Genomic DNA, 24,845 nt, shown 5'->3' with positions numbered 1-24,845 from the left:
AAATTTCCAGAATGCCATCTACGGTTTTACTAGCAAAACAACTCTATAAAATGTTGGAATTTACCTTTATTTCAAAATTAACGCACATCTTTTCTTTATGTCGCTATATGTCGTTTCGATATTTTATAGAATTGATTTTTTGGTGTACATAGAGAGATAGCAAATGAACAGATGTGAGAGGCAAAAACTTAAGGTACACCGCCTGTGATAGTGAGAGTATGCGCTTTACTATATCACTCAATAAAATGGAATATATGGGCTAATTTTTGTCGTACGCATGTCAAACATTTTACTTTTTAAAATGCATATAAAATTTTCCTACATCTAAGTAACAGAGACAAGGTAGAAAATTAAAGAACTGGAATTTTTGTTTTTAAATTCACTTTTTGAAATTTTAAAATAATAAAACATGAATATTTGCGTCATTTGAAACATTTCTATAACTGAAGGTGTATATATACTACCAGTCGCAAAAATAAAGACACAGTATATAAATGCAGACACAGTATATAATGCAGACACAGTATATAAAAATAAGGACACAGTATATAAATGCAGAATTGGAAATCTACACACAAAATACCTTCAGATAAACCTTCAGGTATCAGCTACCTACTGCAAAAAGATGAAAATTAACTTTTATAACCAACGCTAGAAAACAGTCCCCTATACTGCAGCGCTCCCACAGAGCGAAATTGGAACTTTTGCTATAGACTCAGAACTTTTCATTTACTAATTTCCTGCAGTATTTACTCCCCTATGCTTAGTATGATTTTTATGTGTTTTACGCGTCTTACTCACCGTATATTGCGTTTAAGCTCAGTCTTGGACGTAAAGCTTTTTATTGGTCTGGAGCAGTCATGTAACCTGTGTAGCTCTCTTATGTGTTTTCAGGATATTTTCTATGAACGTTGAACTTTTTACCTTTTAATCTCATTATTTCTCCTGATTTTATAACTCCCTAATTGATTATTTCACCTACTGAATTATCCTTATTTGCTTATCTCTCAAGTTATGAACGTTACTATACTACTCAGTAGCTACTATCTTTGGTTTGTACTGTTTTATTTAACTATCATTATTTGCATTAAATTTTATCTTATCAATATTCATAGTGAATTACATCCCATGCTTTTCCATATCTTATAATTTGCGTGTATATATTTTAGGTAAATATTCATCACCTACTTTTATTGAGCACTTTGTTAAAATCTGCTAATCGGCTGCTCAAGTCATGTGATCCTGGCGCAGTCTCCCCTGTGTTTACTATTTACTGTTCATAAATATCTGTAATTACTTCCTATATTTTCATCCTAGTATTACCCAAATTCACTGTTTTTATCCCTTCCAGATCATTGGCCAGTATGTTATGAATACAATGTCCTGTATATGCATCCTTTGTCAGAAAAGTTCCAGCGCAATATTTTTTCAATTTCAGAGTTTGCAGTACTAGAACGAAACAAATGTTGTTTTTATGTTACCTGCTATGTATTCTTACTTGACAGAACTTGGACACGTTTCCACGGAAACCTACTATGTGGCAGGGCTGCGCTTAGCAACACACTGTTCGGATTGCTGTCGAATTCGTTAAGGGGCACAATGGATGCTGATTGTGAAGAAAGAGTGAACATTTAAGTTCTGCGTTAAGCTCGGGGAAACCTCCGGTGAAACCTAGAGCAAGCAAGCATATGCAAGCGGGGCACTTTCCTGGAAGTTGTGTTTTTGAGCGGTACAAAAGGTTTCGTGAAGGCGGAAATTCAGTGCAAGACGATCCCAAAGCTGTTCTCACGTCTACAGCACATACCGATGCAAACGTGGAGCGTGTAAGGCAGTTATTGCAAGAAGACCGCTGTGTAACTGTGCGTAGGATATCAGAAGAACTGAATTTGAATCGTGATTTTTATCATAAGATTTTACGCGAAGATTTAGGGAAACGGAAACTTAATGCAAGAATCGTCCCTCACTCACTGACAGATGAACAGAAAGAGGAAAGACGAAGAATTTCTGCTAAACTATTGGGTAGAGCCAGACGTGATCCCACATTTGTGTTAAAGATTATTTCCGTGTTTCCATGAGCGAAAAGATGACTGAAAGGAAAGCTTCATCAAGATTATTGCAGACATCCAACGGGTTGTGACAAATGAGCTTGCAAACATCGCAGTTGAAGATATCCCTGCTTGTTGTCAAGACCTCCAGAAACGTTGACGGTTGTGCATAGATAGCCAAGGGGACTACTTTAATAGCCGCTAGGATCATTACTTGGTAAATGCAGTTTTCTATTTTTCACGACCTTTGTCCTGCAGCTTTTCTGACAGAGGATGTATTATTATCTCTTCGGGCCTCTACTTCGGTGAGCGATCTACTCGCTCGTATCACGCGACTCTGTGTTTATTCTTGTAATTGCATGCTTATATTTGCGCAAAATTTTATCATTTAGCTTTACGACTGGAATAAAATTGCATATTTCTGCTTTTGCCCACGTACTCCTCTCATTGCAGATTCTGCACTAGATTTGCCATTGCTTTCTGGGGTTTTCGTGTCTCTCATAAGAAATGGTCACCCCTCTCTTCATTATCATCAGTTCCCCAGCTTCTGTCAAGCATTTCGCCTTTGCATCGGCCATTAGGGGCAACCACTTCATATCAGCCGGCACATAGTTTGCATAAATGCAAGCTAGGCTCGGTATACAGCGGAACTAGGAACTAGTCAGTTCGAGTTTCGGCGGAGATCCATGAATATGACTTTTCCCTTTGTCTGAGTAAAATTTCTTTGGGTTACTTTTGTTAGTTTTGTCCTGTATCTTTCGTGTATGTACTGTTTGTGCTTAGGTATAATTATTTTTGTTAAATGTCCTTTAATATTAAAATTAATGTCCTTTAATATTTATTAAATTAAATGCCCTTTAATATTAAATTAAATGTCCTTTAATATTAAATTAAATGTCCTTTAATATTAAAGTTTCTGTTAAATGTTGTCAATTTTGTTTAATAATTTACAGCTAGCTGTGAAAACAACACTGCATAAAATAAAATAGCTGCGCAACCGATGGGCCTCGAAAATTTTAAATTATTCAAAAATAAAAAGTGCTCTTTACCGAAACTTGAGCTCAATTTTTTCTTCTAACTTTAGCTGCACTAAAGGAGAAAAATCACCGCTTGGTGATATGAAACATTTTGAATATTCACTCCGGAATAAGATAGATGAATCCAGTGTCCTTGGTTTTAGTGTATAACAGCTATTCAGTCGGTAGAAGATTTATTGTGTGTAAAATTTCATTGATTATGATAGTTTAACATAGAATGAAAATCGGTTAATTTTGTAAATATTTTAGTATTAACGTAAACAATACTTAACTGAGATTGTAAGTTGATTAATCGGAAGTTAACAGAATTACAAAGTGTTAAATTATATTATGTACCTGTGAAATACCTGTGAAAACCTGTGTTATGAGAAAATAAAATACGTATTTTCAATTATATGGTACATCCATACCTTTTTTAAAAGAAAAAGAGCAAAAGTAGTTCTTTCTTAGTGTTATTAAAATTTGTAGAAATTATTTTATGTTTGCTTTGATATTGTTTATAAGTGTTTAAAGTTTGATTATTATTTGTTAAATGGTCATATATATAACTGAAAACAAAACTTGCTTTTTGAATACGCATTTTATTCCATCCGAGAAACTGGCGAAATGAAAGTGTCCTTGAATAAAAAAGATCGCTTGTAAATTCTTTAGCATGATTCATACTTGAGGGAGAGAGAGTATGTTTATCGTAATGAATAATTTATTGGATAAGGGGTGTCTGTTATTGGAATATATATTGCTTTCTTTATTTTTCATTTATAATAACTCTTATTACGGTTTTAGAAACTGCTGTTACAAAGGTGTTATTATTGTGCATTTTGTCTTCAAACTATATTTAATAATATTTCTTTATTGTTTTACATTACGTTGTTAATGAAAATATTATATTCAAATTTAAAAGGGGTATAGCTACTTTTAATAGTTCCTCCTTCATTATAAGTTCTGCCAACGAATAATATTAAGTTAGATTAGAGACTTTTTTCAAGAAATTTTCAAGAAAAGAAAACAAAAGTGTACATAAATCTACTTCGAGCTGGCATATTTAGGCAAAGCCCTCAAAGAGGATCTTAACCCTAAAATTCTAACTGAAAATTTGTACGATAGCGATATATTGTAACAAGTTCTATGATGAAGAATTTACAAAAAATATGATAAATAACATATAGATAGATAGACTCTAGTATTACATTAATAAAAACTCATGTATTATTTACATACGTCAATACAGAACTCGATTCGACGACATCAGATGCCTTCCCTAATGAACACAAATATTTCGAGATTCTTAAAATATGCTAACCCTAACTAAAGATCTTTTGTTTTGTTTTCCCTGAATGACAGCTTTGCTTGGCAATATAGATACTGAAAAAGGATTAAAGTTTTGAATTCATTTTTAAATACCTACAAGAATTTTTGCACATAGAAGTACAGAACATTTTGTATTCAAATATTTAAAGATTAGTACATCGTAATATTTTCTAACTGAATCACTCGATTTCTTTTTTACCTACAGAATTCTCTCACTTATCACACTAAAATTATTCTCGCGAAGTTCTATAACTTATTTTGAGAAACTTTAAAATGGGAAACATATATAAAGAGACAATATTTAAAGGTAAAATTCCGGCAGCGCATTTTACGTGCACATCATATTTTAGTAAAATTAGCTTTGTAGAACAAGTTACAGGAAAAACCATTAGGTGATTGCTACAGCAAAGAAGAAAGAGAAATTTTAATGGAGGATTAAAATCAAAATAAGAAATACTAAATGAAAATGAAATAAATATTCCGACTTTTGGTTTTCAAACAAGTAAAAATTTTATCTTACCATATACAATGTGCTTGAGAAATCTTGAGAAATAACTCTAGAATAACTGCATAATTGTAGATCACTGTGTGTTTTATAAAATGGTGCTATTGATAAATAGATGACGTTAAGAATAATGAGACACCTCAATATGAACCGGATGTGAAAGTATTATTGTTCGGTGAAACCTCTGTTTATTGAAAATGCCAGTAAATAAGTATTTCTTCAAATTTAAATGCTATTCATTTGCAAAATGATATGAATCAGATTAATTATGCAAGCGACTGAATGAAACGTTCCTTGGAAAAATTTCATGCAGTATCAGATGAATAGTGTAATCTTCATTGTGTAAATCTTGCTAAGATAAAGCTTAGCAAGATTACACTATGAAGTTCTTCTACCTGTCGCTAAAACCTATATTATAAATACGGAAATTGTTCGTACTTATTAATGTGTTAGCGCAAAAGGTTTAAAAAATTGATTTATGATATTCAAGTATCATTAGCGTAATAAATCGTTTTATCAAAGAGTAAAGATTGAAATATCTGTAGCAAAAAGGGTACTACTTTGGTAGACGGTTGCACGGATTTTGGCAAGCTTATTTTGGCGAACGATACGACTTATGGTAAACCGACGACTTATGCTAGACAAGTTATTTATGGTAACCGATACTTTGTTGTCATTTTATTTAAAAAATAATGCGTTTTATTATGCATAAATTCCGTGTTTTAAATATTATTTATGGCTTCTAAATATTAAAAATCAATTTAATTTTGCATTCTTATTTGAAATAAAAATTGTATTGTTTATGATATTTTATATAATTTTATGTTGTGGATGATGTAATGAATGACGTCACACTTTAAAAGTAATTGGTTTTAATATCTATAAATTTAATCTAATATTTTAAACATTATTTATTGCTGTTAAATATTAAAATATAATTTAATTTTGCATTTTTAAAAAAATGTTTTTATTATGTATAATTATATAAGTAATTTTAATTCTATTCGTGATGTAATCAGCTCCTTGATTGGTTACAGAATATTAGTGCATTAACGAGCTGTAATCAGCTCCATGATTGGTTACTGAATATTTGTGCATTACCGCGCCATTTTAAAATTTTATTATTCATCTCTTCGAATTCCTTAGATTACATTTTTCAATTTTTTTCCTTAGATAACATTTTTTAAATTATATTACATTTTCAAATTTTTTTCAATGACATCTAATTTATGATTCCGATTTTTTTTTCTGGTACTTATCAATATACGACAAGTTAAATACTCAAAAAAATATAAGTACATATTTTTCTTTTACTTTATAATTGTATACTTCAATTTTTATTAAAAAATTAATACGCTATTTTCAAAAATTGCCAAGATATTTATTGCCACATATGTTTTAATGTTAAATAATTATAACCTATAAAACCTTTTTTTAAAGGATTTGAATTTAAGTAATATTTTAATTCTTTTAAACGTTGGTGTGATGTTTTTAATTCGATATTTAATTTAAGTAATATTTTAATCCAATTAAAGGTTAAAATGCGGTTTAGCCCACTGCTTGGCGATTGTTTTTCAATGGGCAATAAACGCGCCAACATGGCTAACCCGATGTTTTGAAGCTGTGTTGTTATTCTTTTGCTACTAAATGTTATCGCCCTGTGTTATATTTAAAGAAATTAAATAATGAAAAATCTGCATAAATGTTTCTCGCATTGTGATAAAACAACGGTACCTAGAGCCATCAAATTTTGAATAACATACGTTTCCAACCTAATACGGGCATCTGGAAGCCCAAACTTGGAATTTTTTTTTTTTTTATTATCTGATTGATATTTTGTAAAACTTGAACGAAATTTTTATTAGCAAACTCAAAGATTTCAAAGCGAGCAACTGCAACACAGTAAGAAAAAAAAAAAAAAAAAAAAAAAAAAAAAAAAAAAAAAAAAAATACGTGCAGAGCGCAAAACTGTGGATCAGAAATTCTAAAGATATGCTCATTTTAGAATTATTTTGCGATATTGCTGTTGAACTGAATTTTATGGTTTAAGTGTAAAGAACATTATATGATAAAGAAATGTAACGCACAAAACGTTAAAAAAAAAAACAAAAAAACAGGGCGTAATGTAAAATCTAAAAGCTTTCATTATTTTTATTTTATTTTATTTTATTTATTTATTTATTTTTATTAATTCTGTGGCGGTTTGAATGTTCTTATGTGGTTTCTTTTTTTAATCAAGAGTTCCCCCCCCCTGTGGGTTTTAGCCTTTTTTCTGCATATATTACGGAAACGCCGTATAAACGTTTGTAAATTTATTTAAAGATGAGGGGGGATCCAAAAGGGTTTCCCCCTGAAATAAATTCATATATAAAACCCCTCAAAAAGACTTTACATTTTTCTTGAAACGGGTAAGTGAAAAAATTTTTCTTGTATGGTTCATTTTAAAGTTGCTTATTTGTATTTCTTTTTGGCTCTGTCCTAGAAGATTGGGAAAGCTAACGTTGTGCAATTCTCTGATTTTTTTTAATGAAAATAGATCGATATGTACATGGGCAAAGCCAATGCAGTGCGCAGAGCCGACGTTGTGCGTGATGCCGAGTTTGTGCAATTCTGAGATTTTTTTTAAAGTAAAAATAGATCGATGTGCACATGGGGAAAGCCAATGTGGTGCGCAATGCCGAGTTTGTGCAAGTCTGGGATGTTTTTTTAAGTGAAAATAGATCGATGTGCACATGGGCAAAGCCAATGTGGTGCGCAATGCCGAGTTTGTGCAATTCTGGGATTTTTTTTAAGTGAAAATAGATCGATGTGCACATGGGCATAGCCAATGTGGTGCGCAATGCCGAGTTTGTGCAATTCTGGGATGTCTTTTGAAGTGAAAATAGATCGATGTGCACATGGGCAAAGCCAGTGTGGTGCGCAATGCCGAGTTTGTGCAATTCTGGGATGTTTTTTTAAGTGAAAATAGATCGATGTGCACATGGGCAAAGCCAATGTGGTGCGCAATGCCGAGGTTGTGCGCGATGTCGGTTTTGTGCAAATCTGGGATTTTTTTTTAAGTGAAAATAGGTCGATGTGCACATGGGCTAAGCCAATGTGGTGCGCAATGCCGAGGTTGTGCGCGATGCTGAGTTTGTGCAATTCTGGGATGTTTTTTTAAGTGAAAATAGATCGATGTGTACATGGGAAAAGCCAATATAGTCAATGTTTCATGACAATGCTCTACAGATAAAAACAGTTTTATCTCCAGCGCGCGAGACTGTGTATCGGAAAATCTAAAGATATGCTTATTTTAAAATTATTTTGTGATATTGCTGTTGAACTGAATTTTACGGTTTAAGTGCGAAGAACATGATATTTAATTAATAAAGGTAACACGCAAAGTGTTAAAAAAACGCACCTTTGGGGCGTAATGTAAAATCTTAAATTTCAGATTTTATTTTGTTTTTTAATTTCATTATATTTGTTGTCTTTTTTTAAAATTTCCTATCGTTGACAATATTACCTATCGTAGCTTTAGATATCGAAATGCCATGGCTTTCACAGCGTTTTTTAATAACTAGATACACGAATAAATTTCTTCGGAGAGAGCACAAATGTCCGAAGACAAATTGTCAAGTAGCAGACGATAATTTATGCTTTCAAAACTATACTTGCAGTTAAAAAGAATTTCCAAGCAGACGATTTCTTTTGGAATTTTTACTTCGTAATTTGAGCAGTTAATTCATTTGCCGTTTGAATGTTCTTATGTGGTAGTTATCAATCGAGTGGTTTTATCTGTGTGTTTTTGTCATTTTTCTGCATATATTTCGTTAAATAAACAATCGCTATGGATTTATCTGTGATGCTGAGAGAGGTGAGTGAATGTACATATAAATTTATTACTTTATTGGAAATGCAAGGGAAACGTGCCGTCACTGTCAAAAAGACTTATTATTTTCCTAGAATTATTAGATTATTTTCCTGAAAAGGGTAAGTGAAAATATTTTTTCTTGTTAAAATTGCTTATTTTTAATATTTTCTTATTATTATTTTTTTTTCATTGTGAGAAATTAGATTTTTTAAATTTATTAATGTGTAGAATTCTAATACGAAAGTATAGAACGTGGTTTAGGAATTTAAGAAACATGGAAATGAAAGCTGTGTATGATGTTGATATTCAATAATAAATATTTTTCCTTTTTTTATTAATATAAAGCTTAAAACTTTTTAGAAAATAATGAAGCTTGTTTACTTACTAGTATGTAAGAGATGGTGTCGTTACGTAGCAATAAGGTAATTTTGTAAAGATGATGAAGTTAAAATGTTCCGCAATATGAAATTAAAATTTAAAAAAATCTGTTTTTATTTGTATAAATACTAAAGCTTAAAAATATTCACCCTGTATGAGAGACTGCGACATTGTTTACAGTTTTAATAACTGTTACAATTCACTTACCGTATTTAATAGTTTGAAATACAAAAAATTTAGTATACTTATTTCTACACCTGTAGAGAATACATTGTGACGTCACAATCTTAGTCCAACCCATTTATGAACGTCACATAGCTCCGCCTTCGCAACTTTGTTTATACAACGTTTACTGGCGATTTAAAAAAAATCGCCGCTACTGAAAATCGCCAAGCAGTGGGCTAAAGCACATTTTCACCCAATTAAACGTTGACGCAATGTTTTTTTCTATTTCTTTGCTATAAAATAATAATTTAACCTTACTTAAGTATTTTATACTCGTAGTAAATGTATTTATTTACATTTGCTTGCCATCTTAAAAAACGACATTTTCATCAAAAAATGAATCCATTATTTTTAACGATATTTATTTTTTTAAAGTTTCGAATACGTTACTATGCGTAAAATACGTAAAAACAGCGTTTTTCAAGATGGCTGTTCGATTGTAAAAACTGCGCCAACGTAAATCGTTAAAAATCCGTGCTACCGTCTACCAAAGTAGCACCAACGACATTTTCAACAAAAAATTAATTCGTTGCTTTTAACGATATTTATTTTTTTAAAGTTTCGAATACTTTACTTCGCGTAAAATACGTAAAAACAGCGTTTTTCAAGACGACTGACGATTGTAAAAACCGCGCCAACAATGGTGCCAACGTAAATCGCCAAAAATCCGTGGAACCGTCTACTATAATGTGGTATAAAAATAATCTGCTGCTGTATAATGAAAAGGAATACTTTAACCTGATGAATAGAAGATTAAGAAAACACATTAATCACTACGAAAAGCAATAAAAGATAAAATAACGTATAAATAAATCAATTATCAGCGATTAATCTTTAATAGAAACAATTTACCTTTTGATAAATATGTAACAGAGAATAATCACAACATATCCCATTGCAACAGTAATGCCAAAATTCTTGGTAAACAATTTTAACTCTTTCTTTTAAGCTTTCGTTACATGATGTGCAGTCGTTCCGCATGCAATTTCGCTGATACAAAGCAAATGCAACTTTAAGATTCTTTTTATTTTCAGGTTATCTGAAAGTTTTCTTTTTTATCTTTCCGGTAACAAAACTGTTTTTTTTTTTTTTTTTTTTTGCAACGACTAAACTCTAAAGATTGAAATCAAATAATGTTGCCAATACGAGTTATAGAAACAATATATTAAGTAAAATGTTCATGAATAATTGCTATTTTAATATGATTACTTAATACTGAACTGATATGTATTTCTTAACTGTATAATGTTACTATTTTTTGAAACTTTACAAACAAATTTCCTATTAAGATAGTAATTTAGCTTAAAAAATAAACTTCACAGGAGTTTAATAATAACTATATCAGTAGTCCATGTAAAATAAGCTGAACTAAAAATTTTCTTAATACACAATGGCATCAAATATATTTTTATACTTCAAATTATCTTTTTAAATTCTTACTATTAGCTCACACTCTCCTTAAGTTTTCAATCGTTAATAAAATACTTTTTATTCATCCACTCAAGTTCAAATACATAGCGGATGACACTTGATGTTAATACAGTTTCTTCACATATTAAAATTTTTAAAAATTTTTAATTTAATTTTTTTGTATTTTTAAAATTTTTCTTTGTTGACCTAAGTAGGAATTGACTTTAAATTTTTTTATTTAATTAATTGTTAATTAATTAATTTTCAATCGTTAATAAAATACTTTTTTTTCATCCACTTAAGTTCAAATAAATTTTTTAAACTTGTAGTCGATGACACTTGATGTTAATACAGTTTCCTCACATATTAAAAGTTTTTTAAATTTTAAAATTAAAAATAAAATTTTTGTATTTAATTTTTAAAACTGTTCTTTTTTGACCCAAGTAAGAATTTAATTTTTTTTTTTATATTATTTGTTGTCTATTATACACTGGTGTGCAAAAATTAAGGACGAAGTCGAAAAATTAGCATATCAGTTGAACGAAGAGGCAGAGCGGACAGAAAGAGAGACAATCAGGAGATTAAGTAAGGTGATGTACGGTAGCACATGCGCAGATATGCAGGTAGACGTAATGGGGGAGTGTCTGAGTAGTATAAAGCATGTTGTCGGTGTAAGATCAGTATTTCTGGCAAAGAGATTGCACGCCGTACAGCAGTTAAAATCACACCGAGTTGCTGCCTCAGCGAGAAATGGCGAATAATCAATCTGTTAGACGACATCTGGATGCTTTTACCCGAGGTCGAATCATTGGGAAGTGGGAGGAAGGCCGCAGTGTGACAAGTGTGGTTGCAGAGTTCGGAATTGCTCACAGCATCGTTTCACGACTTTGGAGACAATTTCAAACTACAGGAACAGCTATCCGGGGGTTTAGTAGTGGTCGTCCACGAGGAACCACACCCGCAGATGACCGGTATATTGCCTTACAGGCCAGAAGAAACAGGCGGCAGACAGCGGGAGAAATCGCTAGACACACGACACAGGCGACTGGACGACCGATATCGCGTTTTACCGTGGCCAGAAGACTGTACGGTGGTGGTCTGTTTGCACGACGCCCTGTACGGTGTGTACCTCTAACACCTGCCCATCGGAGAAGGCGTTCTCTGTGGTGCCGGGAACACCGGAATTAGAGAGACAATGAATGGGGACGAGTACTCTTTACAGATGAGAGCAGATTCAGTCTGAGTAGCGATTCTCATCGCATACTCATCTGGAGAGAGCGGGGAAGCCGCAATCATCCCTCGAACATCATTGAAAGGGACAGGTATGGAGGTGGCGGTGTTCTCGTTTGCGGAAGCATCATGCTTGATAGTCGTACAGACCTTCACATCGTCGACGCAGGTTCAGTCAACGGGACCTGTTATTGTAACGAGATTCTTCTTCCATATGTGCGTCTTTTTAGAGGCGCTATGGGTCCGCAGTTCCTTTCCATGGACGACAATGCACCATGTCATTGCACAGTAGCTGCCGAACAGCTCTTAGAGAGTGAGGATATTGAACGTATTATTTAATTCAGACATTATCACATTCAATACTTATTTTTTTAAAATAAATTACTCTATAATATTAAAAAACATTTTTATTTCTTAAAACAAAATAAAACTTAATACATATGTACAATGTCCTTCTGTAATGCACTTACAGCCGAACCGAAAACACATCTGTTGTATTTGCTGATGACAGACCTTTCTCCATTTTCGCAACTGGCACAATAGTCGCGCCATTTTCGTGTGGCTTTTTCTGATTTTTCCTTCCGTTCTTCGGGAACCACACCTCTTCCAAATTCAAGAAAGGAGCTTCGAACAGGAGATGGAATGTTATGGAAAGGCAAAGAGTGAGTGCCAATGTGGCCAGAAATTCATAAAACTGTTAAAAAAAGGAAGAGTAATATTAATTTCAGCAGTAATTTGTAATTCATTAAAGCGTTGCTTTGGCGCTTGCGCATTTAAAACTGTATGCACGTGACCTGTGGTGAATCACAGATACACGACAGAATGTGTTGCCATGGAGACAAAGTGCAAGGTTTCCGTTTTGTAGAATTCATAAGCCCTTTTATTTTAATGAGTGTTCCTTTAGCTTTTGAGTTGTTTAAAAAACATTAAATACAGTCGACTGGAGAGCATTCTTTTGAGAAATTGGGCTAAACACATTATTAAACATTTCACTTTCATAAATTCACATTATATGCACTTATTAAGAATAGTTCAGGGTATTAAAAGAAATAAAGGACAATAACTCTCTTGTGTAAATGCCTTAGAGCTTAAATCTTAGTCTATTTAATCATTTAGTACACTACAGGTATAGGTGCACATCCAGCTTGAATTGTCCACTCAAAGACGTTATTTAATTCTCGTTTTATAATGCAATACATTGACCATGAAGCACATTTTATTAAATACATGTAATACAATTAGTTATACGGTACAGTGTATTACTCATACCATACGGTTCATTAACAATATTTTACAATATATTAACTTTGCAAAACAATAACATTAACAATGCATTGTGATACATGAACCTAATAGTGAAATATATAAATCATGCAATAGGATATATTAGCTTTACAGTAGAATTCATTACTGTAAACTTCATTCTCGTTACAATACACTGAGTTGATTCATTACTCGTTACAATACACTGAGTTGCGTTCTTAATGTAAACGTGCCGTGAAGTAAAGGCATAATTAGACGTACAAAGTGACATTTTTTAAAGCAGTCTTTGCCTTGACACTTACGTTTCTGTTGGTAGTTTTGGTTCATGAACGCCAGAGCTCGGCAGTTAGTTTTCTCATGTGCTTTGCTGAGTGTTAAGATATTGAAAAACATTGGTCCGCGTTAAATTCCTGGCCACATGAACATGCATATATGGCCAAATATGAAGGGAACAATTTGTGTTCCGATATGAATTTATTGAGCGACTCGCTGCTGATCCTAAGCACTATACTAACCTTTGATACTAAAAGACGAGTGCGTCTGCCTGTCTTGACACTATCACAGCGTTCTTGTCATTTGAACTCTTAGTACTGTCAAAGCTTTGTCACGTATCATGCTCGTAAACCTAAACTGATCGTCCTTAAAACAACAGAGTTTTATTGAAAAGTCTACGGGAAAATAAGGTTGCCATTTTTAGCCTAATTGTAAATTCTACATTAGCATGTTTCTTATTCAAGTCCAAATTCAGTTTAGTATTTCGGATGCTTTTGTTTCCCTAGAACATGCTAAAAATATTGCAGAAATGAAAGCTCTGAAAATTATTATTTTATCTATGTTATTATTCATTTAATATTAAATGTTGTACCTTCGAAGTGGCTGGCTTCGAAATATTTTCACCTGCCATTTTAATTAACGAGATTCAGCCCAGAAAGGAAAAGAAGATTCAAAATATTTCCTGATTACTACATTGTTAAGAACTATGGGGTCGAAGAGATCTTCGAAGAATAACTTCTTCGATAAGCTGAAAGAAACTGGCGCTTTATTAAACAAAATAACGATTGTTTAACCAGCGCAGGCGTATTTGTACGATTGCCTAAGCATTTCTATTAAGAAAATTTTGAAAATGTGTTTTCCGGAAATTTTCTAAATACCGCTAGCTTAATAAGATGTCCCCAAATGTCGCTAAGGAATGTAGGAAGGTTTTGTTTACATCCCCATTTCTATTCCATAACATTTTTACAATTCAAACCTCAACAGATTCAGAATAACAAGCTATATAACATAATCTTGTAAATAAGTATTTACAAATAAAATACGTGAACCGGAATTGGATTAAACGAAGAACGCAATGCAATTGTTATGTAAAATGCATTAAATAAACAAGTAAAGGTATTTAGTATTATGGCAAGACCACCTTGGCACAGTTTAGCGTTTCTTTAGAGAATAAAACGAATGCTTCATAATTGCAAAAGGACTATTTCTTGCACACACACATATTGCACGTTTTAGTTTATTTATTCCTCAAATCAATTTATAATCCTATTTAGAAACGAAATTTTGTTTATTTCGTGGCTATCTTTTTAAGAAAAGACTCAAGGTATTGTTCCCTTCAGGTATAAAATGCTGCATTCCAGGAGAAACTTTACTACAGTTTTTTCCCATTGCAGAAAAATTCCTAAAGCTTGAATATAAGACTAAAAACATCTCACTTTCACAATGAAAAAGGTTAGAATCTGAAATGCAATAAAATGAGCACATATGAAAATAACATCACTGTTTGTTAAAAACTGAAGCTGCGAACGGGCTAGCTGCATGGGTGTTTTCGTGGTTTTCCCCATGTGTAACGTGTATACGAGCCAGTTTCCCTTAAAAAGGTCCTCCGCGAAGGTCCTCCTCGAGGGCTATCTGCCTTAAGGAATCTCTTAAGGCAGATAGCCCTCGAGTGCTTTGCCGTAATCTAATAACCTAAAAACTGAAGCTTTGTCAAGCATATGGTTGCCACAGTTTGGCGCATTTTGAAAATCTGGCTACTCATTTTAAGGTGCTTGCATTAATACGTAAGTATCCAGATAAAAACAATAAGTATCACGCGAGATATATTTAAAAAATTAAAATTTAAGCAAATAAATACAAATATTTATATGTGCTTGTATATGTTTTCTTTAGTGTCATTGATACTCACAATATCATAATGATGGAAATAAAGGCGTTCTCTTCGCAAACCATTTCTGACCCACAGAACAGGGAAGTGAAGAATATAAGCCGAATAAGAAAGACGACCCAGGGGTATAAAAAGTTCCCAGGACAGAAACCTATTTATTAAACCTGTTAAGGAAATACACATTATTATTTTCATTTGCACTGTATATTATAAAAAAATTTTGTAAAGACGAATATGATTAATAATGCACAGCATAGAAGTTATAAGTATATCACTAAGAAAATAAAAGAGTCAAAAATAACATATTTTATAGTTTTTTTTTGGGGGGGGTATAAAGATATATGCGTAGATAAAGGCAGTTTTCGCAAGGCTTGAATAACAAGCTAACGATTTATATACACAGATTTAAATTTTCTGGTTTAACCTAAAAAGAACAGTAGAACTTCGAATCACGAACGTCTCATCTCACGAACAAATTATTTGAACAAAAAAGTCTCGAAAGATGAACGGTGTCTCGAGTTACGAACATTCAGTTCGGTAACATATGATTTTCGATGGTGTTGAAGTAAACTGTGCAACATAAATTATATTCATGAACTTCTAGAACCAAGCACTTTTAAACACATAAGTTCTGTTATAAAGCATTTTAAACACATAATCTGCAAAATTAAAAGAAAACTGGTCAAAATCCTTACTAAAAGGTTTTTAATTTTTCTGCCAAGAAAATATATTGCTTTATGAAGCGTTTTAATTTTTCTTTTAACAAAAAAGCTGATTTAAAAGCACAGAAATGAAAATATGAGTTATGTAAGATAATAAAAGTTAACTAAGTGTTCCAAAAGTAGGAAGGCTTAAATAGTAAAATTAGGAATTGATTACGTACCTCCTTTTCCAGTGATTGATATGAATACCAACCATGCTATTCCCAAGGCCCAAGCCGTTCTGTGGAACATGGCGTATGTGACGTCAACTACCCGACTTGGTAGGTTCCCTCGATTCCATTCAAAAGCACCATATAGCACTGCTAAATTACAGGCTATTGCTGCGCACCAACCGAGTACTTGAACAGTCTTAAAGATAAGAGAATTAAATGCTTTAAACACTAAGTTTGCAACATGAAAAGTACTATTAGCATTAAAATTCGTGGCTTCTTTAAAGACAAAGCAATTAGACAGAAGCGGGAAAGTGCAGCAGAATCAAAATAACTGTGTTAATAAATATGCATAAACTTGGAATTACTTTCGTTTATCATTTTTTCTCTGAAGCATTAATCCTGTTTGGCAAATCTGGCAATCTGGTTGCAAAGCATCGAGACTTTTTACGTTTATAATACTAGTAAAACAATAGCATATCTTTTTCGCATAACCAAAGATATAGTATTTCTCGCCTTATACTAGGAACTAAACCATAACTAAATGTTTACCTGCTCCTTTCAACCAAGGCATATGTGGGATCATACCCATAGACCGCAACTCCATATTAAGCAGAAGGAGAAAATTCGATGTGCATCATTAGACCCAATGTAAAAGCCTCATACTCTGTCCTGGAGCTTCACCCATTGCCCAGGTGGGTCTTCTTACTAAACTAAGAAGGAATAGAGGTGATCAAGAAATGGTCATTTCTACACCTACCACGAACACATTACACCTCTATACCTCTTACTACATTTGCTTTCCTTTACACCTCTACTCTCTGCTTACTTTACAAGCAGGCTTCCCTTTCGAGTCGTTTATCGATGACACTTGGGGAATGCGGCACAGGATCGAAAGACATCTTCAAAACCAATTTTGATTCTATGCCGATATCTTGTCTTATGCTTATGCAAGTCTGCCTGTGCCTTATGTCGGTTACGATCCTTACAGGTATTCCAAGAGATAATAATTTAATCGAATTCTTTTCTTTCACATTATTCTTCTAAATATATTACATTATACGCCGCTTAATGTGATCGCCTTTAATGTTATTTTTCGGACACTGTTACCGAATCGTCGAATCTCCCCCACACACATTTTTATACGAACGGGTAAATATTTAATGAGCGTCTAGTTCCGGATGTAAGACGATAAATGTTAACATATTTTCTACTATTTAAGCTTGGTTGGCTTATGTACAATTTCAACATAAATCATAAATAAACTGATCGACCAAATGATATTATAGGTTAATCTCAATATATGCTGGTCATATTCCTCAATATTGAATTCGGAATTTTCTTGCGGATTTCCGAAATCTTTGCTGTGACGCAAGTCTCCGGGTGAATGTCGTAGTCTTTTATTTCAACATATTTGTCAGTTCTTGGCAGAAAATATCTTCTTCATTTCCATTCACAGCAGTGCTAAGCAAAAGTGATAGCTTTAAGTTTAAAATTGAAAATAAAAAAATGCGTTTTACACAATACATGTGTGTGTGTGATACTATAATACTGATTCCATAATTTACTTTTGCACTGAACAAACTGTAAATAACATTTTACTTATTTAATTATTCGTTTCCAGTTTTCTGTTTTTTATTGAAGCAATACTATGATTTGGAATCTATTTTTAAGCCCTCCCCCCTTAAAAAATTAAATAAAATTCCTTGATGCCATTATTTATTTCTAGTCCTCCCCTGAACATTTTCTGAGGATGCCCATGTCGAGGACTTTATACCTAGCTCGAAACTCTCTACAGTGGCGCCCGAACTAAAAAGGGCGTTGAATGATGATTCTCCTCACCCAGGATTTGGCGACTGGGTCCCCTAAAACTCTAGTCGTCCTTTAAAAGGGGGAGTATATAAGGTATTTCTCCCGCCTTCCTAGCGTGCCTTCATGATGTAGTGGTTCTGCACGCTGGGCCGGTATTCCAGAGGTCCGTGGTTCGATTACCGGCAAAGGCGTTTGCTAATTTTTCATCTTTCCTTCTTCGAAAATATACCTAATGCCTCTACAAGGTTAGTTGATTAGGAATTCTTCGACGCCATTTCTCAGTCGCGTTTACGTGAGATATTTTTTATATCGATATTTCAAACACCAGCACAGTTTATCTTTTAATCTCTCCAAAACTCAAAACTCCCTCTCCTCCTGTCTCTATAGATCAGGCATGTCAAATGGGCCGGATAGTCTTCAGTGTAAAATAGTGCCGGCCGCAAAGTTAAAAATTTGATTTTAATACACAATGATGTATTTAAAAAGTTAGTAAATACCTAATATTATAGTTCCTTGAAAAATAAAGAAACATACAGAAATCGTGATAGTGGATTATAGATAAATAATGCTTCTGTCCCGATACTTGGCATCTTTTTCTTGCGACTACTTTTTTTATGTCTGGGGACCTGCTGCTCGTACTGCGATTTTTCAGAACAGATATCAGAAGAATGTCTGTGAACGTGGATTTCATTGGGAATTTGTTCCTTTTTTTACACGTGAGAAGAATTGATCACCCTGATACTATTGAACAATAAACGCCGCTTAATGTGATCACAGTTAATGTCATCCTTCGGATACTGATACTGAAGTGGCTATGTCTCGTCTGCTTGTATATGAAACATAGAAATACCGCTTTTCGTGATCAACAATTTGGTTATAGTTATAAAAATACTGTAGAATGGATTTTTCAGTCCGAAAACAATTTTCCAAATAACGTCAAAATAAATTTAAATACTTCTAAATTGCTGAAAAATAGCACTAAGGGATTCATTCAACAAACTTCTTAGTTTTTATTTTAGTGAACCCTTCTAAATTAAACAAAAAAGCTACCTTTTGTTCAATTTGACGCAGAGTTTTAGTACCTCTGTTGATTTTGAGAACAATAAAATCCAAATCTCTCTTTTTCAGACGAAAGAAGACAACAGAAGATACCTACTTGGGGCTTTCTGAAATAAATCTAAGCACATGATGTAATAAACTTTTTTAAGAACTCAAAGGTAATATCAGTCAATTTCCTATAAATGCTGTTTGTCCGAGTATTAAGATTAAAAGTGCAACATCGGTAAATAGTTTCGAAAAATATAGAAATAGTTTGTAAAATAATAATAGTAAATATTTTCTAAGAAAATAGTTTCTAAAATTTCTAAAAATTTCTTAAAGCCGTTTATAAACGAACTTCATCATGTTTGCAGACAATCCACTTTTAACAACTTTTCTTAATTAAAATGACGTAAAAATAAGTATTTATATGTTACTGCTTATATTTATATTAAATATTTAACGTCCATTGTTGATTTGAAGGTCATCGTTTAATGTTATCAAAATAGCCGTAGGCAAACGGGATATCATTGCTGTGCCTACTGTAGGATGCAATTCTGCGGCTTTCTGGGAAATGTGCAAGCAAGTGTTTGGAAAATTCGGGGCTATCTACTTCTGAGAAATTTTGTTCGAATTTATGTTAATTTCATCTGTAAATGGGATGGCATTTTCTTAACATCGGTTTAGAAAATAGTTTTATAAAGAGACCTTGAGATTTTTTTCCTTTTTCCGAGTACATATCATTTAACATAACTCTCGAAGTTGTATACAGGCCTCGATATTGGATGAAATTCCAATATTTATTAATATATTATAATTATATGTTTTTTTTTTTTTTTTTGTTTATTTTCTGGGACTGAAACGAAGGCTGCCGAAAAAGGAGAGTTTGACGTGCTTGCTGTAGATGATGACCTATGGTGGATACATTGGTACCTTTAATATTCAGAAAGCATTGTGATCAAATTCGACTTGAATGTTAAAAGATGTGAAACAAATAAACAAAATGCATGGTTGGCTTACCGGTTTTATGTCCACTTTCCTGTATTTTAAAACAAAATATCCCAGTGCGAGTCCCACACAGTAAGCACCCATGTGAGGATAAGGGCGAAAATACATGAGATCGCATAGTTGCTTCGTAAACCTGAAAGTATATTCAAACATCAGGAAAGCAAATCTAATAGTACACGTTACATACAAACTTATTATTATGTTAACTGAACCATGTAGTAGTTTTATATAAATTAATCAGTTATAATGACTGTGATCTTTACTATAACTTCTTCCTTCTGTATTTATCATCAGAATGTAAATGAGCTTTGACTGTATTTTAAGCTTACGGTTTTCAATCTTAGATGGAGACAGCTTCTGGCCCTCTTCTCTGCTGTTTAGGGTTTCACCAACTCTATTTAAAAGTGATATTCTCGCTAGCCGATGCTTTAAACTTACGCGCCAGCAATGAGCCAGCTTATTTCTTATTCTACTGAATGTATATTTTTAGCCTACGTTACTCTTATTTGAATTTAATTGCTTATTGCTTAATTTAAATAGCCGTAAGTGGTGGTTTGTTTGTAGCAGAAGATGTATCTTTATATTAAATTTTCGACTAACATAAAAAGGTTATTTTAACCCTTTGTACTTTCCCCTCGGACGAACCAACAACTCGAGACGATTTTCTGCACATTTGGAGAATTTCTTATAGCTAACTTAAAATGATTTCACGGAAATCTGATGGTTCTTTTATACCTGAAGGTACTTGCGGTCCTGCATCTCTTTCGCGGGATGCAAACAGTCGTATTCTATGCATGTTATCCATTCTGAATTCTCTCTCTTTTCTGCCGAATCACTGTCGTTTTCACATTTACTATCGATAAAAAATCGAACTTCTCTTCACTTGAATTAATTCCTTCACTACATTTCATACTGTTGGTTCCGTAACTTTGAAAATAATATTCTTGTTGCCACGAATCTTGGGTTAGACCTGACGTCGCAGAGGCGTATATAACAAAAAATTAAAAACATGGATTTAATATTAAAGATTGGTAATTGTTTTATATGTATGCAGCGTTGAATACACTCATGAAGCAATATTGCCCAAACCAAACCAAAATAAACTCCTTTACCGCTCGAATTATCTGATCAAATCGAGTGGTGATCGACAGTCACCTCTCGAGTTACCACTTCAAATCAAGTGGCGGCTGATCACCTGTCGAGTAAATTGTCGAGTGCAAAGGGTTAAAAGCTTCTTCCGTATTGGTGAGTTGTTGAGACGCAGCGTTAATCAAGTAGTGTCTGCAGGACTTTAACTCCAGTTATTAGCAGCATTCCTATAAACTAACAAAAACAAGTGCATACATTCTCGACCAATTCAGTTGTAAAATAGGCAGATTTTGTAAGCTTCATAAATCAGAAATTGATCGAAAGTGTTATGAAATGTCTATATAGAGCTCTTGCTCTCTCTTTAAGTATGATGATTTTGCTTACAGTGCCGAAAATTTATCTATCCACACCTTAACCCAATTTCATTGTTATATAAAAATCTTAATTTCATTCATTTGTTTGTTGCATTATATATATAAATGCGAAATCGGAATCATACTAGATATTTGTCTTTAACAAACAAAACAAAGGAAGTAAACATAGATAAAACAATATTTATTCTCTAAAGATAATCCTTGATAAAAAAAATACTAAAATTTTCCTCTACTTACGCTTGATTTGGTGTGAAATATAGAAGGGTTGGATAAAAGTCGTTAGCAATAGTTAGAACTGCCATGATACCCATGCACGAGAGGGTAAGAAATAACATGACAAGAAATCCAACTATTGGCCACCTGAAATTTAAAAGAAAATAAATTAAAGAAAGTACAAAATTTACATATTTTTTAAAAAATTGTATAAATAATTTAAAACTTATCAAAAATGTTAAAAAAATTAAAAATTATTTCTTAACTAACTAATAATTTCATAAAATATAAAATAACTAAAGATTTTTTTCTAATTGTGTTGTAAGGAATTAGTGAATTACCTTCCATGTGCTTTAGCAGAGCAGTGGTTATCGTATGCAGTTGAAAGATCTGAGCTTAATTCCCAGCAAAGTTTTCGATGATATTTCAAGGATTTCTTCCTCCAAAACATTCTAGACTGTTGATTACTTATTGAAATATTCATTGCATTAAATTTAAGTTTAAAATAATTTTTAGATATTATATAGATATTCAGCCTTCTCTGTACTATAGTCTCACCAGTCTCTTAATATTTCGAAAAGTATTCGTAACAACTGTAATTTGATCTAAGCAAAGTTTTAGTCTAGCCAAGTGAAATGTAGTGGCTAACTTATGTGTTAACATTTGTTCGGTTGAGTATATTTGCAGAATTAAAAAGAAAGAAGTTATTTTAATACTATCATTATTACTTAGCACTACACAGAGCCGGGACAAGGGTAGGGCAAGTGATGCGCTAGCCTCAGGTGAACAGCTGGGAGAGGCGCAAAACTAGATAAAAAAATTTAGAAATACATTACAAAACAAATTATCAATGTTAACTTTATAAGCTATTTTCTCCCTTCTTCGAGCACATCTTCTTGATGTAACGGTAGCACACTCGGCGCGTTTTCGAAAAGTCCAGGTTCGAGTCCCGCGACGGCATTGTACATTTTTCACAAGTACAAAAATTAAAAAAAAAAAAAAAAAAAAAAAAAACTAAACTAATGGCTTTACAGCTTTCTATTTTGAAACATATCAGAGAGCACAATGATAAAAGTTATCGTTTTACAATATCAGGAAAGCAATAAAAAGGGCGCTGGCACTGAATTCTTAATCACTTGCGCACCAGTGGGCTTTTGTTTAACCAATTAACTTTGTAAAATCAAAAACTTAATTAATTATTAAAGATGTAATATTTAAAAAGAGACACAAAAACCATTGTCATGCATTATGTGTAACTTCTAGCTCGTTATTATTGCTTTATATAAATGCTTCAAATTTATATGAGATATCAAATGATATGTCATTACAATGGATTGAAATTAGCAGCCTCTTTAAGCAAATCAATTTAAAATTTTAAGCATGGGATATAAAACATCAAAAATTAGAAAAAGGTAAATCATAACCTTTAATTGTATCACATAAAGTTGCGCGCTTAATAGACGGAGAAATTTAATACCGACGGATGCGTTGGCTACAGGATAGCTTTCATGGTTTTCCCCACTTGCAACTTAAAGCGAGCTAGTTTATTTTAGATTGTCCTCTACTAAAGCCAGCCTCTCCTTAGGCAATTAGCCCTCTTATGTTTTGCAATGCTGAATTAAGCATACAAACAGAAGGATTATCTCTTTTTATGCAGGTTATGTTCTTGAGCTATGTCAAAATTTAGCTAAAGATGAACATATCAACACAACATGAAAAGAAAGGAAAACGAAAATTTAACAAATCAGATTACCAAGAATTAGCAGTTAAAGGAATCAATACGTTTGAAAAAAAACTTTCCACAGTAGAAATGAAAGAAGTTATTTATGTTTTAATCTCGAAATAAAAATGGACATCCAAAAAAATAAAAGCGAGCTACTTTCCGATTTTAAATTCGTTAACTGATGAAAATGAATGTAATTGAATTTATGTATTTTTTAAAAGAGCAACTTAGTATTTAAATATCCAATGGTATAAATGCTCCAGATATTCCATCATAAATATTTGGTTTCAAAAGCCATTCTATTTTAATAAATCTTAAAGCAAAATCAGATCTTTCAGAGATGATATAGGTTGATCACATTTGAATTCCTTCAATGCATTAAAAATATTTTTAACATTACCTGTTACTATTGCTCTGTGTGAAAGAAGTTTCAGGAAGCTCAAAATAAGTATTAAAAACAGTATGTAAAATGTCATCACTATTTACTTTATGGAACTTAAATATTCAAACATATTTTAAAAACATAAGTGTTAATTTTGCTTCTTTAAAAGCAAAAAAAAAAAAAAAAAAACTTAAAAATTACAAGAACGAAATCTTGAATATTACTGCAATATTTTGGATATTTATTGGATTACTATTTATATTATTTCAATGTAATTTACTATTTATCAAAAAGGTATTCGTTAACAGTTTCAACTAAAAATTAGGAATCATTACACGTATTATTTTCTGAAAACATTAAGTTACAATTAAAATTGACTATGAGATCTATAATATAATTATCTTTGTTTAATATATTATAACTACTACAATTCAGGCAATAAACCATTGGACGAAATTATTTAGGAATGAGCTTTAATACTATATGAGAAATTAATCATATTGCCATTGCCAGAGTCGTGGAGAAATTATGATATCTCTAGAACTAGAAAACTGAAGACTCAAAGAAGGGTACCATTCAAGATGAATTTTTGCAGAACGTTTGAAAACTGAAATCAAATTACTCCCTCCTGGATGTTTCCACAAAGAACTATTAAAACCAAGAGTTCTATCCACCTAGGATCTGATGAACTAAAAGCAGCTGTTATGGAGACAATTTATTCCAGGTGTTCAAGGAATAATTGGCTGCACGTATAATCTGTTGGATCGAAAACCCTCGAGAAAGTTGGAGCTGGTACGTATTCAGAGCTTTTTGTATTCTGTTCTTTTATTGGTCCATTTCGGACCAATTTCAGTGGAACAACTGTAGGCAATTAGAGTTGCAACGCAACTGAACAAATTATTGTTATAATAATCCAACTG

General features: G+C 32.6%; 2 protein-coding genes and 1 long non-coding RNA gene across 3 annotated transcripts in view; 1 reads left to right on the top strand and 2 right to left on the bottom strand.

Annotated features, from left to right (window-relative positions):
* The window catches only part of LOC118198221 (uncharacterized), a 40,920-nt gene extending 30,480 nt beyond the window's left edge, over nt 1-10,440 (bottom strand). The window contains exon 1 of the mRNA XM_035369843.2: nt 10,204-10,440. The gene's annotated coding sequence lies outside the window, so the exon portion shown is untranslated. The remainder of the gene's footprint in view (nt 1-10,203) is intronic.
* On the top strand, nt 5,324-20,147 carry LOC118198222 (uncharacterized). The gene is made up of 3 exons (XR_004759719.2): nt 5,324-5,550; nt 19,227-19,315; nt 20,004-20,147. It is a non-coding gene; the product is annotated as an uncharacterized LOC118198222 (long non-coding RNA).
* LOC118198220 (nose resistant to fluoxetine protein 6-like) overlaps nt 12,384-24,845 on the bottom strand; it is a 90,347-nt gene continuing 77,885 nt past the window's right edge. Inside the window, exons 11-15 of the mRNA XM_035369842.2 lie at nt 21,845-21,967; nt 20,157-20,277; nt 16,299-16,485; nt 15,437-15,579; nt 12,384-12,685 (exon numbers count right to left, since the gene is read on the bottom strand). Of these exons, the coding sequence (XP_035225733.1) occupies nt 12,458-12,685; nt 15,437-15,579; nt 16,299-16,485; nt 20,157-20,277; nt 21,845-21,967 (802 nt within the window). The 3' untranslated portion in view covers nt 12,384-12,457. The remainder of the gene's footprint in view (nt 12,686-15,436; nt 15,580-16,298; nt 16,486-20,156; nt 20,278-21,844; nt 21,968-24,845) is intronic.

The sequence above is a fragment of the Stegodyphus dumicola genome, chromosome 4, assembly GCF_044657685.1.
Source record: "Stegodyphus dumicola isolate Sdum_Otavi_A_Nest chromosome 4, ASM4465768v1".
Taxonomy (NCBI): domain Eukaryota; kingdom Metazoa; phylum Arthropoda; class Arachnida; order Araneae; family Eresidae; genus Stegodyphus; species Stegodyphus dumicola.
This window is presented reverse-complemented; position numbering and strand designations above follow the sequence as displayed.